A 14240-nucleotide genomic window follows, 5' to 3' on the forward strand; every position below is an offset into this window, starting at 1 on the left:
ACCTATAATCCCAACACTTTGAGAAGCCAAGGCAGGTGGATCAACTAAGGTCAGGGGTTTGAGACCAGCCTGGCCAACATGGCGAGACCCCATCTCTGCTAAAAATACAAAAATTAGCCAGACATGTTGACAGGCACCTGTAATCCCAGCTACTCAGGAGGCTGAGGCAGGAGAATTGCTTGAACCCAGGAGGCGGAGGTTGCAGTGAGCCAGGGTCGTGCCATTACACTCCAGCCTGGGGACAAGAGTGAGACTCCATCTCAAAAAAAAAAAAAAAAAAAGAGAAAAAAAAGAAAAAAAAAACAGTAAAAGAAATGTATCCAGAAATCCCCTATTAATGTTCTTAGCTCAACTTTTTTTTTGCAAGCAGAAAAAGGCTTCTTTTATTTTAATGACCGATCTATGTAATCATCAAGACTGCTATCTACAGACAAGAAATGGGGAGCTTGTATTTCTTAGCCTCTTCCCCCTTGGACAAGTCTTGATCTTCTCCTTCTTGGCCCAGAGATGCTCTTCACAGCACTTGTGTACTTCCTTGGTCTTAGATCTGTGGGCCTTAGCCTGGTCAACAGGGAGCTTCTCGCAGGCTTTGTCTGCCATCAGCTCATGGATGTGTTCCAAGAGAATCCAATTGTTTTTTGAACACATTCCCCTCCACCTTCAGGTAGAGGCTATGATACGTGTGGTGATCAATCTTCTTGGATCCACGGTATCTTCAGAGCAGGTGGCGCAGAATCCTCATTCTCCTCATCCAGGTTACTTTCTCTGGCAAAGGGCTGCACCCTTTGGCTTACCTAGGCTCATGTGCCTGCCCTTCTGGCGGGCCAAGATGCTTTCCCAGCATCCAGCCAGGGAATGGACAGTCACAGGCTTACAGATAATTAGCCCATCTTTGATCAGCTTCCAGATCTGCTGGTGGGAGTTGGCCTTGGCAATTTCACTGGTCTCATTGGGATCCAACTAGACCGTCTTGGCACTAGAGGAAAGCCCCGTCTGAAGCCTGAGCATCCTCATGGCTTTGGCCACTGTAGCAAAAGGAAAGAGTTCCAACATCCTTCGCTCAACTTCAAGCAGTTATTCTCAACCTTTGGTGCACACTGAAATCACCTAGAAAGATTTAAAAAACACTGATGCCTGGGGTCCCACCCCCAGAGATTCTTGGAGCTAGGTCATTAGGCCACCCCCATCCCACCCCCTGTCAAAGAGACTAGGTCTTGGGGGGGAAAATGGCCCCTTAACCAAGGTTAATCTGGCAAAACTGTTCATCTCCTCTGTAATTTTAAGCTGCCTAAAATTTGCTTGCAGAACATTTGAGAATATTGAAAAGCCAAAAGAAAGAAAGGAAAACAAACCTTGCTGTACTAAAAAATGCGATATGCCCATCCCTGGAGAGTCTCTGTGGTGAGAAGGGTGGAGTTGTGCTGACCGGTTTGCATAGTCAGGGGATCAACCCTGAATGGGTGGCAGGGGTTTATTCTACCCAACCCATCTAGCTTCTACACAGAGGAAAAGAAACAAAAGGGAAGCTACCAATTATAGTGGACATCCTATAGTTTTCATGCTTTTTTTTTTTTTTTTTTTGAGATGGAGTTTCACTCTTGTTGCCCAGGCTGGAGTGCAACGGCACGATCTCGGCTCACTGCAACCTCTGCCTCCCGGGTTCAAGCGATTCTCCTGTCTCAGCCTCCCAAATAACTGGGATTACAGGCATGCACCACCACGCCTGGCTAATTTTGTATTTTTAGTAGAGACGGAGTTTCTTCATATTGGTCAGGCTGGTCTCGAACTCCCGACCTCAGGTGATTCACCGTCCTCGACTTCCTAAAGTGCTGGGATTATAGGCGTGAGCCACTGCTCCCGGCCTGCATGTATCTTTTAAATTTTGTAACCTATTTATGAAACTTTTGGCATTGATGTCATCATGGTATTCATGTTGTAATGCAACCTGCTTTTTGACTAACTTTATACCAAGGACATCTATGTACGTACATGTAGATATAGATCTCATTCTTTGCCATAATAGCATAGTATTCCATTGTACAGATATGCTGGAATCTATTTGGCCAGCTCTCTATGTTGGTGCCCTTTGTTTTATCTATTTTTAAAACAAATTTGTTTTGTGCTTGTTGCCACACAGCCTAGGCAACAAGAGCAATGGCTCACACCTGTAATCCAAGCACTTCGGGAGGCCAAGGCGGAAAGGATCACTTGAACCTAGCAGTTCAAGACTAGCCTGATTCTCCTGCCTCAGCCTCCTGAGTAGCTGGGAACTACAGGTGCACTCCACCACTTCTGGCTAATTTTTTTAATTTTCAGTAAAGATGGGCTTTCACCATGTTGGCCAGGTTGGTCTCAAACTCCTGACCTCAGGTGATCCACCCGCCTCGGCCTCCCAAAGTGCTGGGATTACAGGTGTGAGCCATCGCACCCGGCCAACATTCAAAACCATCCTGGCCAACATGGTGAAACCCCGTCTCTACTAAAAATACAAAAATTACCCGGATGTGGTGGTGCATGCCTGCAGTCCCAGCTACTCGGGAGGCTGAGGCAGGAGAATCGCTTGAATCCAGGAGGCGGAGGTTGCAGTGAGCCAAGATCACGCCATTGCACTCCAGCCTGGGCAACAAGAGCGAAACTCCATCTCAAAAACAAACAACAACAACAACAACAACAACAAAAACTTCTAATGTGTCACTGTTGTGTCTTCTAATGGGGAGACCCCCGTCTCTACAAAAACTGAATTTTAGCCAGGTGTGGTCGTATGTGCCTGTAGTCCCAGCTACTTGGGAGGTGTAGTTGAGGAGATGTTGGGGTGGGGTAATTTCGTTGTTCGTTTTTAAGTAACCTATTGTGTTTTTTTCTTTCTAGAACCACTAAGATCGTCGTTTCTTATTTTGAAAGCCTGTTTTCCCTTTGACTTTTTTTTTGGTCCTTCTTATTTCGGCAGTGTGGTGGTGTGGAGCATAGCCAAGAGAGATGCCATCTGCGGCAGCCCTGCAGCCGGCCTCAATGTTGGGAATGCCACCAATGTAATCTTCTCCAGGTGCCGCGATGAGATGTTTGTGACAGCTGGAAAGTACGTGTCTGCCTTCGGAGTTTTCAGAAGTCATACATTGCTTTATTTTCTTGCACAGAAAACGTGGTCATTTTGATCTGGGGGAACGTGTCTTTAGTCCTGGATAAATACCTTACATCATAGTTTTTGTGATTTTGTACTCATTAAAAGTTCTCTTTGCTGGAAGTCTTTTAACTACAGTTATTTTAAAATTCTGTGATTACTGATGAAAAGATTTTGCTTACCTGCTTAACTGTTCTCAGGTGCTTGTTTGTGGCGGGATTATCTCCAATCCATGCTCACAGAAATAATTTGCACAATTGCACAGATTCACCCACTGATGGATGTTTCTTTCCACCTGCTCTTGACTGGGGTCTCATAATCTGATAGTTTGCAAATGAATTCTGCCAGGAAGTTTCAGATGGTTAGACTGTTAGCCATATAAGATAATTACAGGCAGGATCAGCTTTAACCAGCTAATGGTGACCTAGCTCAAAGTTTGAACAGAGGCTAGTATCTGCCTAAGGGAGGGAATAAATTAATTTACAGATTCACTAATTAGAACCCTGTGTGGAGGTTTTTTGTTTGTTTGTTTGTTTGTTTTTGACAGTGTTTTGCTGTGTCACCCAGGTTGGAGTGCAATGCCGTGGTCTTGGCTCACCGCAGCCTCCACCTACCAGATTCAAGCAATTCTCCTGCCTCAGCTTCCCAAGTATCTGGGATAACAGGCATCCCACACCTGGCTGATTTTTGTATTTTTAGTAGAGACAGGGTTTCACCATGTTGGCCAGATTGGTCTCCAACTCCTGACCACAGATGCCTGTTTGGAGTTTGAAGGGAAGGTTAAACAAGAATTTTAAAAATCCTCTTTTTGGGGGCCGGGCACGGTGGCTCCTGCTTATAATCCCAGCACTTTGAGAGGCCAAGGTGGGCGGATCACGAGGTCAGGAGATCGAGACCATCCTGGCTAACAGGGTGAAACCCCGTCTCTACTAAAAATACAAAAATTAGCCAGGTGTGGTGGCAGGCACCTGTAATCCCAGCTGCTCAGGAGGCTGAGGCAGGAGAATGGCCTGAACCCAGGAGGCGGAGCTTGCAGTGAGCCGAGATCGCACCACTGCACTGCAGCCTGGCAACAGAGCAAGAATCAGTCTAAAAAAAAAAAAAGAAATCCTTTTTAAATGTTTATATACCAGTCCAAAGGGAAAGAAATCAGAAAATACAGAGTTGAAGGATGTGTTCGGTAGAACTATTTTTTTCAACCCATGTGTGACCTCCCATCTGGGAAAGGTACATGTGGTTGGTTACCTTTCCAGCCAGAGAAGAGAATTTGTGCAGCTCCCCATCTGTATTGTTTCCTGTCCCCGCTTTATGATATGCAACTTACTCCATGGCTAATCCTGAGGAATGATTCATCCAGAGGAGAGGCCATGAAGCTAATGAAGCTAATTGACCAAGCAATCTAAAGCAACTGACCAGGGGCTGTGGCGGCGCTCTTCAACTTTGTTCAGGTTTGCAGAGCGATTTGACTCAGCCAGGGTTTCATGAGGCTCTTTCCGCTCCTTAGCAACCCCTTCAGCAGCAGGCCTGGGTCCATTCTGATGTCCATGAGCAACGTTTCTTCAGGACTCAAAGCTTGAATTTTATATAAAAGAAGTATTTTAGGGCAATCTGCATTCTGTGTCTGGCTTGATTTCATGTGACACTGAGAACTGAGAAAGTGAGCGTTCTTAAGTAAAATGTTTGACAGGGCATCTACGTATGCCGGGCTCTCTAACTTGGTCCCAATGCCATGTGTTCCACCATATTGTCCCCATGAGATAGCCTGCAAGTTTCAGTATTTCAGAATCCAAAGAACATCTACCAGGAAGACCGTGAAAAAAACTCTTTGTTTAAAAGAAAAAAAATTCAGTATGTTTAAAATATGTCTGAGTACTTACTGTGTGTATATATATATATAATTCTGGGAACTAAAAAACAAAAAGAAAATATATACACACACACACATACAGTTATATATGTATATGTGTGTGTATATAGATACGTATGTGTATATATATACACATATATATACACATATATACACATATATATACACACACACATATAGAGAGAAATGGAGTCTCACGCTGTCACCCAGGCTGAAGTGCAATGGCGCAATCTCAGCTCACTGCAACCTCTGCCTCCTGGGTTCAAATAATTCTCTTGCCTCAGCCTCCCAAGTAACTGGGATTACAGGTACATGCTGCCACAGCTGGCTAATTTTTTTGTATTTTAGTAGAGATGGGGTTTCACCATGTTGTCCAGGCTGGTCTTGAACTCCTGAGCTCAGGCAATCCACCGGCCTCAGCCTTCCAAAGGGCTAGGATTATAGGTGTCAGCCACTGCCCCCAGCCCAAAACTTGATATATTTTTAGATTATTAATCTTTTCTGCCTTAAAATATTAGCTGAAGTCTTTGACTGTGATGTTGGCCTTGAAGTTTTTATACAATTATTAATTCAGATTAATCCAACATATAATGAGTCAATACCGACCATGGATCAAGTCCTGTGTTAAATGCTTATTTGGTTTAGCTTTTAGTCGTTTGGTCTCCTTTCTCTTTCTTTAAAGACAAGACTCCACACTACAGGTCTTCCCTTTAAAATTTTCCTTGCAACTCAATATCTTGAAAAAAAAAACACATTTAAACTTACTCCTCCTCCTGTTTTGTTTTGTTTTGTTTTGTTTTGTTTTTTGAGACGGAGTTTTGCTCTTGTCACCCAGGCTGGAGTGCAATGACACGATCTCGGCTCACTGCAACCTCCACCTCCCAGGTTCAAGCGATTCTCCTGCTGCAGCCTCCCGAGTAGCTGGGATTACAGGCACCCACCACCACACCTGGCTAATTTTTTTATATTTTTAGTAGAGACACAGTTTCACCATGTTGGCCAGGCTGGTCTCGAACTTCCGACCTCAGGTGATCCACCCACCTTTGCCTCTCAAAGTGCTGGGATTACAGGAGTGAGCCACTGTGCCCGGCCCTCCTCCTCCTGTTGAACTGAAATTTGGTGTCCTTTGACCAACATCTCCCTACTCTCCCACCCCCAGTCTCTGATAACCACCATTCTACTGTCTCATGAGTTAGGCGTTTTTATACTCCATAGCTGAATAAAGTCACACAGTGTTTGTTTTTCTGTGCTTGGCTTATTTCACTTAAAATAATGTCCATCAGGTTTGTCCATGTTGTCACAAATGACAGAATTTCTTTTCATCGTGTACATATACCACATTTTTAAAGTCCATTCATCTTTTGATGGACACAGGTTGTGTACATCATGGTGAGTATAGTTCATAATATATTGTGTACTTGAAAATTCCTAACAGAATTAATTTTAAGTACTCTCACCACTAAAAAAAAAAAAAAAATGGTAATTATACAAGGTAAGGCTTATGTTCAATAGCTTGATTTTGCTATTCTGCAATGTGTATATGTATATAAACCTCATGATGTATACCATAAATAGATATTATTTTTACTTGTCAATTAGAAAGAAAGAAAAGAAGGCCAGGCGTGGTAGCTTACGCCTGTAATCCCAGCACTTTGGGAGGCTAAAGCGGGCAGATCAACATGAAACCATTCTGGCCAACATGGTGAAACCCTGTCTCTACTAAAAATACAAAAATTAGCCGGCCATGGTGGCGGGCACCTGTAGTTCCAGCTACTCGGGAGGCTGAGGCAGGAGAATGGCTTGAACCTGGGAGGTGGAGGTTGCAGTGAGCTGAGATAGCACCATTGCACTCCAGCCTGGCGATACAGCGAGGCTCTGTCTAAAGCGAAAGAAAGAAAGAGAGAGAGAGAGAGAGAGAGAGAGAGAGAGGGAGGGAGGGAGGGAGAGAGAGGGAGGGAGGGAGGGAGGGAGGGAGGGAGGAAGGGAGGGAGGGAGGGAGGAAGGGAGGGAGGGAAGAGAGGGAAAGGAACAAAGAGGAAGAAATTTAAGAAGCTCTGATTTGCTCTGCCCTTGTTCTCATGCTTACGTGTGTGTTTGTTTTCCATAGAGCGGGGAGTGTGCACTTCAGAGTGAGAGGGAGATGGGTGTCAGTCCCTGCTCTGCTGTGTTTGAGCTCCGCACTTTCTCATTTGGGAGGGGGGATCATAAAACCTGCCTCACGGTGTTGTTATGAGGATCGAATAAAAGATCTTTCATAGTGCACTAGGCCATAAGGAAGCCTCGAAAATGTTTAGATCTCTTCCCTTCAGTTTCAGGGATGAAGTGATTATTCAATGGGTGTCCATTTGATTGTGACTTCTTTTTTTTTTTTTTTTTTTTTTTTTTTAAATAGTGGGACAATTCGAGTATGGGAACTGGATCTTCCAAACAGAAAAATCTGGCCAACTGAGTGCCAAACAGGACAGATGAAGAGAATAGTCATGAGTATTGGAGTAAGTATTAATCAAGCATTAAGTAACAATTAGCACACATTCCTGTTAGCAGTACTGACCAAGGTGTTTGTATGTGTGTACATGGGGCTGGGGATAGGAAGGTGGGGAATAGACATAGGGGGTGTTGATTGAAGAAACTCACCTTGGCTGGGTGCGGTGGCTCACACCTATAATCCCATCACTTTGGGAGGCTGAGGTGGGTGGATCACCTGAGCTCAGGAGTTCAAGACCAGCCTGACCAACATGGAGAAACCTTATCTGTACTAAAAACACAAAATTAGCTGGGTGTCGTGGCGTATTCCTGTAATCCCAGCTACTCGGGAGGCTGAGGGGGGAGAATCGCTTGAACCTGAGAGGCGGAGGTTACGGTGAGCCGAGATTGCGCCACTACACTCCAGCCTGGGCAACAAGAGCAAGACTCTGTCTCCTGGCCAACATGGTGAAACCTTGTCTCTTCCAAAAATACAAAAATTAGCCAGGTGTGGTGGTGGGTGCCTCTAATCCCAGCTACTCAGGAGGTTGAGGCAGGAGAATTGCTTGAACCCGGGAGGCAGAAGTTGAGGTGAGCTGGGATCACGCCACTGCGCTCCAGCCTGGGCAACAGAGTGACACTCTGTTTCAAAAAGAAGAAAAAGTTGGCCGGGCGTGGTGGCTCAAGCCTGTAATCCCAGCACTTTGGGAGGCCGAGACGGGAGGATCACGAGGTCAGGAGATCGAGACCATCCTGGCCAACATGGTGAAACCCCGTCTCTACTAAAAAAAGACAAAAAAACTAGCCAGGCGAGGTGGCGGGCGCCTGTAGTCCCAGATACTTGGGAGGCTGAGGCAGGAGAATGGCGTGAACCTGGGAGGCGGAACTTTCAGTGAGCTGAGATCCAGCCACTGCACTCCAGCCTGGGCGACAGAGCGAGACTCCGTCTAAAAAAAAAAAAAAAAAAAGTTCACCTCTGCCACACCCTTTAGGAGTCAGGGAAGAGTCACCTAGACACAGCACAGGTAAACCTTGTTTTACTGGAATCTAGGCTGTTAGTAAACACCCAAAGCCTACCTCACCTGGACGAAAGCACTGTAGCCCGCGGCACTCAGGGCCCACAGCACATTCCTATGTCACTGATGCTACTTCTGCTACTGAAAATAAAGTTTTTGACCAAAAAATCCATTGTTGAAATGCAATCTCTTCCATACAGAGAAATTATTAATATATTTGAAATGTGGGTTTATATATTCAGGTTGTGTATTCCTTATCTGATATGCTTATAGCCAGAAGTGTTTTGAATTTTGGATGTGTTTCAGATTTTGGAGTATTTGCATTACACTTACCAGTTCAGCATCTCTAATCTGAAAATTCAAAATCTGAGATGTGCCAGTGAGCATTTCCTTGGAGTGTCACATCAGCACTCAAACATTTCTGATTTGGGAGCATTTCAGATTTTAGATTTTTGGATTAAGGATACTCAGCCTGTATAACTTCATTCTCCAGGGACTGATTCCTCTTGTTTAATGCATAGTCATTTTATGAATCTAGACTTTGGAAAATATGAGATAAAGCAAAATTTTGGAGGAGCACACCTTTATCCTAGGAGCGCTTAAGAGATGTCTCAAAAGTCTGAACTGACAGAGGATGCCTGTTAACATCAGACCCAGACAGACATCAAGTGAAACGCACAGGCTAATTGGAGTTGGATATTTCCTCCCATCCTATGTGTAGCCCTAACCCTGCTCCCCTCAGCTGTTCTGACCCATCTTTGAGCCTGGGGAAATAGAAGCAGCTCTGAGCACCTTTGCAAGTCTTCCTGGGGTGCCAGAGGAACCTCATCCCATTCCTGAGCAGGGGTTCATGGACAACACTGAGGACATCCAGGTCTTCAAGATTTATTTATTTATTTATTTTTCCTGAGACAGAGTTTTGCTCTTGTTGTCCAGGCTGGAGTGCAATGGCGCAGTCTCAGTTCACTGCAACCTCCGCCTCCCGGGTTCAAGCGATTCTCCCGCCTCAGCCTCCCGAGTAGCTGGGATTACAGGAACGCGCCACGACGCCCAGCTAATTTTTTTTTTTTTTTTTTTTTTCTGAGATGGAGTCTCACTCTGTCACTGAGGCTGGAGTGCAGTGGCGCAATGTCGGCTCACTGCAAGCTCCGCCTCCCAGGTACACGCCATTCTCCTGCCTCAGCCTCCCGAGTAGCTGGGACTGCAGGCGCCCGCCACCACGCCCGGCTAATTTTTTGTAGTTTTAGTAGAGACGGGGTTTCACCGTGTTGACCAGGATGGTCTTGATCTCCTGACCTCGTGATCCTCCCGCCTTGGCCTCCCAAAGTGCTGGGATTACAGGCGTGAGCCACCGCGCCCGGCCTAATTTTGTATTTTTAGTAGAGACGGGGTTTCTCCATGTTGGTCAGGATGGTCTTGAACTCCTGAGCTCAGGTGATCCGCCCGCCTCGGCCTCCCAAAGTGCTGGGATTACAGGTGTGAGCCACTGCGCCTGGCCAAGATTTCTTTTTCTTGCTTCTTCAGATGGCCGACGATGATAGCTTTTTCTACCTTGGCACCACGACTGGAGATATTCTAAAAATGAACCCCAGGACTAAACTGCTGACAGATGCAGGGCCTGCGAAGGACAAATTCAGTTTGGTGAGTAGAGACCATCACCACTGCCCTGCCCTTTTTCTCCCTTCACTAGCAGTATGTACTTTTTTTTTTCTTTTCTTTTTGAGACAGAGTCTTGTTCTGTGACCCAGGCTGGAGTGCAGTGGCATGATCTTGGCTCACTGCAACTTCCGCTTCCCTGGTTCAAGCAATTGGCCCACCTCAGCCTCTCAAGTAGCTGGGACTACAGGCGTGCACCACCACGCCCGACTAATTTTTGTATTTTTCGGTAGAGACAGGGTTTCATCATGTTGGCCAGGCTGGTCTTGAACTCCTGACCTCAGGTGATCCGCCCACCTTGGTCTCTCAAAGTGCTGGGATTACAGGTGTGAGTCACCGCACCTGGCCAAAGCATACTTTCTTAATGAAGAAAGAGTTTGTGGGAAAATATAAAAAGTCAGTGATGGACCCAAAGCCACATCTCAATTTGCAAGGTACATTGGCCAGTTCTCTATGCCCTCATCCCTGGTTTTTATTCAGGGTAAAGACATTTCTAGGTGTCCTGAATTAGGGAATCAGAACCACATTTATGTTCACCTCTTCAAAGCATAGGGCCCGTTGCTTTGTGATTTTAAACCGCATTGGTTCCAGCCCCGTTGCCATACATAAGTGTGCTCTTTGATTTATAAAACTATATAAAAATTTTTGTCTACTAACTAGAGCTTAGATTTTAGCCTCAGCTGACATTATAAGTCGCGAAAAAGACCTATAAATAGTCAACTGTTTATATTTACAGAATTCCTCGCAATTCTAGTTAAAAGGACAGTTAGAGACTTTGATATTTACACCGAAATAAAAAGCTACCATCAAAGGATCATTTTATATAATAAGTGCTGCTATTTCCAGCAGCCCAGAAACTTACTAGGGCTGTTTCTACTAAACTTTGAATTTGAAAGCTTGTACTAGGTTCTGCACCTGCCTATCTCATTTCTGATAACAGAACAGATGGTTCTAACTAAGCTTAGATACTTTTCCACGTAGCAGATATTCTCAAGAAACTTTGAAATACTGCACTGTGTTCCTGGGAAAATGTCAGAGTTTTCTTAGTCACATAATCATTTAATATTCAAGCGTTCAAGGAGATGCATAACAAGAGGGGAAAACTATAGTGTAAGTAGGGAAGAGTTAAGAAATATTTCTACAAGAGATTGAAGTGTAGCTTTTCAAGTGTGTTTTTTCTAATTCTTTTTAGGATAGGAATTCTTTTTTTATTATTAGACTTTAAGTTCTGGGATACATGTGCAGAACGTGCAGGTTTGTTACGTAGGTATACATGTGCCATGGTGGTTTGCTGCACCCATCAACCCGTCGTCTACATTAGGTATTTCTCCTAATGCTATCCCTCTTCTAGCCCCCAACCCCCGACAGGCCCCAGTGTGTGATGTTCCCCTCCCTGTGTCCATGTGTTCTCGTTGTTCAACTCCCACTTATGAGTGAGAACATGTGGTTTTTGGTTTTCTGTTCCTGTGTTAGTTTGCTGAGAATGATGGTTTCCAGCTTCATCCATGTCCTTGCAAAGGACATGAACTCATCCTTTTTTATGGCTGCATAGTAGTCCATGGTGTATATGTGCCATATTTTCTTTCTATCCAGTCTACCATTGATGGGCATTTGGGTTGGTTCCAAGTCTTTGCTATTGTGAGTAGTGCCACAATAAACATACATGTGCATGTAGAATGATTTGTAATCCTTTGGGTACATACCTAGTAATAGGATTCCTGGGTCAAATGGTATTTCTGGTTCTAGATCCTTGAAGAATCACCACACCATCTTCCACAATGGTTGAACTAATTTACACTCCCACCAACAGTGGAAAAGTGTTCCCATTTCTCCACATCCTCTCCAGCATCTGTTATTTCCTGACTTTTTAGTGATCGCCATTCTAACTGGTGTGAGATAGTATCTTACTGTGGTTTTGATTTGCATTTCTCTAATGACCAGTGATGGTGAGCTTTTTTTCATATGTTTGTTGGCCACATAAATGTCTTCTTTTGCGAATTGTCTGTTCATATAGGATAGGAATTCTAATATATTAAACAAATAAAAGCAAAGCACATCAGGTTAAGCAGAGCGAGTCTTAGAGGCCTGCCAGTGCCAACTCCTGAGAGGCCACCAAAGGGCTCCATATAACACTACCTGAAAACTACTGGATTTTTTGTTTTGTTTTGTTTTTCCTAGAACTTGGGAACTAAATATCTCTCTAGCAAAGATGCTGGCTGTCTTAGGGTTTCTCAAACCTTTGGCACTTAAGTCACCTGTGGATGCTGAAATTCTTAACCATGCAGGTCGGATGGTCAACTCCACAAGGCAATGGTTCCAAGACACCTTTTCCATGGGTGAAAAGAAAATAATTCCTGCAGGATGAAGGGATAGGAGGTGTCACTGAAGATGTTTGGTTTCAATATCAAGTGATCTTACCCACTTTGAAACTCTACTTAAATATTTGTTCAGGCCAGGCTGGCGGCTCACACCTGTAATCCCAGCACTCCGGGAGGTCGAGGTGGGCAGACTGCTTGAGTCCAGGAGTTCAAGTCCAGCCTGGGTGACATGGTGAAAGCCCCTCTCTACAAAAAATATGAAAATTAGCTGGGCATGATGGAGCATGCCTGTAGTCTCAGCTACTCAGGAGGCCGGGGCAGAGGAGGCGGTGAGCTGAGATTAAACCACTGCCCTCTAGCCTGTGTGACAGAGTGAGACCCTGTCTCAAAAAACTAAATAAATAAAAATTGCTTTATGGTTAGAAAGGCAAATAATTGGAAAGGTTTAAAACTGACCTGTTGGCTAGGTGTGGTGGCTCATGTCTGTAATCCCAGCATTTTGGGAGGCCGAGATGGGCAGAAAACTTGAGGTCAGGAGTTCAAGACCAGCCTTGCCAACACGGTGAAACGCCGTCTCTACTAAAAATACAAAAATTAGCCAGGTATGGTGGCGTGTGCCTGTAATCCCAGCTACTCAGAAGGCTGAGGCAGGCGAATCACTTGAGTCTGGGAGGTGAAGGCTGCAGTAACCAAGATCACGTCACTGCACTCCAGCCTGGGCAACAGAGTGAGACCCTATCTCAAACAAAAAAAAAGAAAACAAAAACAAATAAAACCTTAAACTAAAATTGACCTATTAGGCATACAGTACTAAAACGAAGATGATGATGATGACAATGATAATAAAAGTACATGCTGTATAAGATCTGTGTGAGGAAAACTATAAAACCGTGACAAAATAAATCAAGTAAGAACTAAATATATATTTCTCCTTTCCTTTTTCTTTCTTTCTTTCTTTTTTTTTTTTTTTGGAACAGAGTCTCGCTCTGTCGCCCGGGCTGGAGTGCAGTGGCACGATCTCGGCTCACTGCAAGCTCTGCCTCCCGGGTTCACGCCATTCTCCTGCCTCAGCCTCCCGAGTAGTTGGGACTATAGGCGCCCGCCACCATGCCCGGCTAATGTTTTGTATTTTTAGTAGAGATGGAGTTTCACCGTGTTAGCCAGGATGGTCTCGATCTCCTGAGCTTGTGATCCGCCTGCCTCGGCCTCTCAAAATGCTGGGATTACAGGCGTGAGCCACTGCACCTGGCCCTAAGTAGCTATTTCATGTTCATGGATAGGAAGACTCAATATTGTCGAGATATGAGTTCTTCTTAATTTGAACTATAGATTTAATGCAATCCCAATAAACATCCCAGCAAGTTATTTTGTGGCTATAGACAAACTGATTCTACAGTTTACACAGAGGGGCAAAAGCCTCAGAGCAGAAAGCACAATATTGATACCTAATGTAGATGACAGGTTGATGGGTGCAGCAAACCACCATGGCACATGTATAACTATGTAACAAACCTGCATGTTCTGCACATGTATCCCAGAACTTAAAGTATAATTTTTTAAAAAAGAAAGCACAGTATTGAAGAACACAGTTGGAGGAGTGACACTACCAGATTTCAAGGCTTGCCAGAAAACTACAGTAATTAAGACAGTGTAGTGTTGGTGAAAGAATAAATAAATAAATCAATGGGACAGAATAGAGAGCCCAAAAAGGAATTCACATAAATATAGTCAACTGATCTTTGGTGAAGGAGCAAAGCAAATACAATGGAAAAAAAAGATAGTCTTTTTAATAAATAATGCTC

At 44.4% G+C, this 14240-nt stretch overlaps 1 protein-coding gene and 1 pseudogene across 2 annotated transcripts in view; one reads left to right on the plus strand and one right to left on the minus strand.

Annotated features, from left to right (window-relative positions):
- CFAP52 (cilia and flagella associated protein 52) overlaps positions 1–14240 on the plus strand; it is a 65197-nt gene that overhangs the window by 17137 nt on the left and 33820 nt on the right. For both annotated transcript variants that reach the window (XM_008010332.3, XM_037987318.2), the window contains exons 5-7: positions 2948–3076; positions 7378–7477; positions 9989–10105. In XM_008010332.3, the coding sequence (XP_008008523.3) occupies positions 2948–3076; positions 7378–7477; positions 9989–10105 (346 nt within the window). The remainder of the gene's footprint in view (positions 1–2947; positions 3077–7377; positions 7478–9988; positions 10106–14240) is intronic.
- On the minus strand, positions 425–1177 carry LOC103242372 (large ribosomal subunit protein eL19-like; annotated as a pseudogene).

Source organism: Chlorocebus sabaeus, chromosome 16 (genome assembly GCF_047675955.1).
Source record: "Chlorocebus sabaeus isolate Y175 chromosome 16, mChlSab1.0.hap1, whole genome shotgun sequence".
In the NCBI taxonomy this organism is placed as follows: Eukaryota; Metazoa; Chordata; class Mammalia; order Primates; family Cercopithecidae; genus Chlorocebus; species Chlorocebus sabaeus.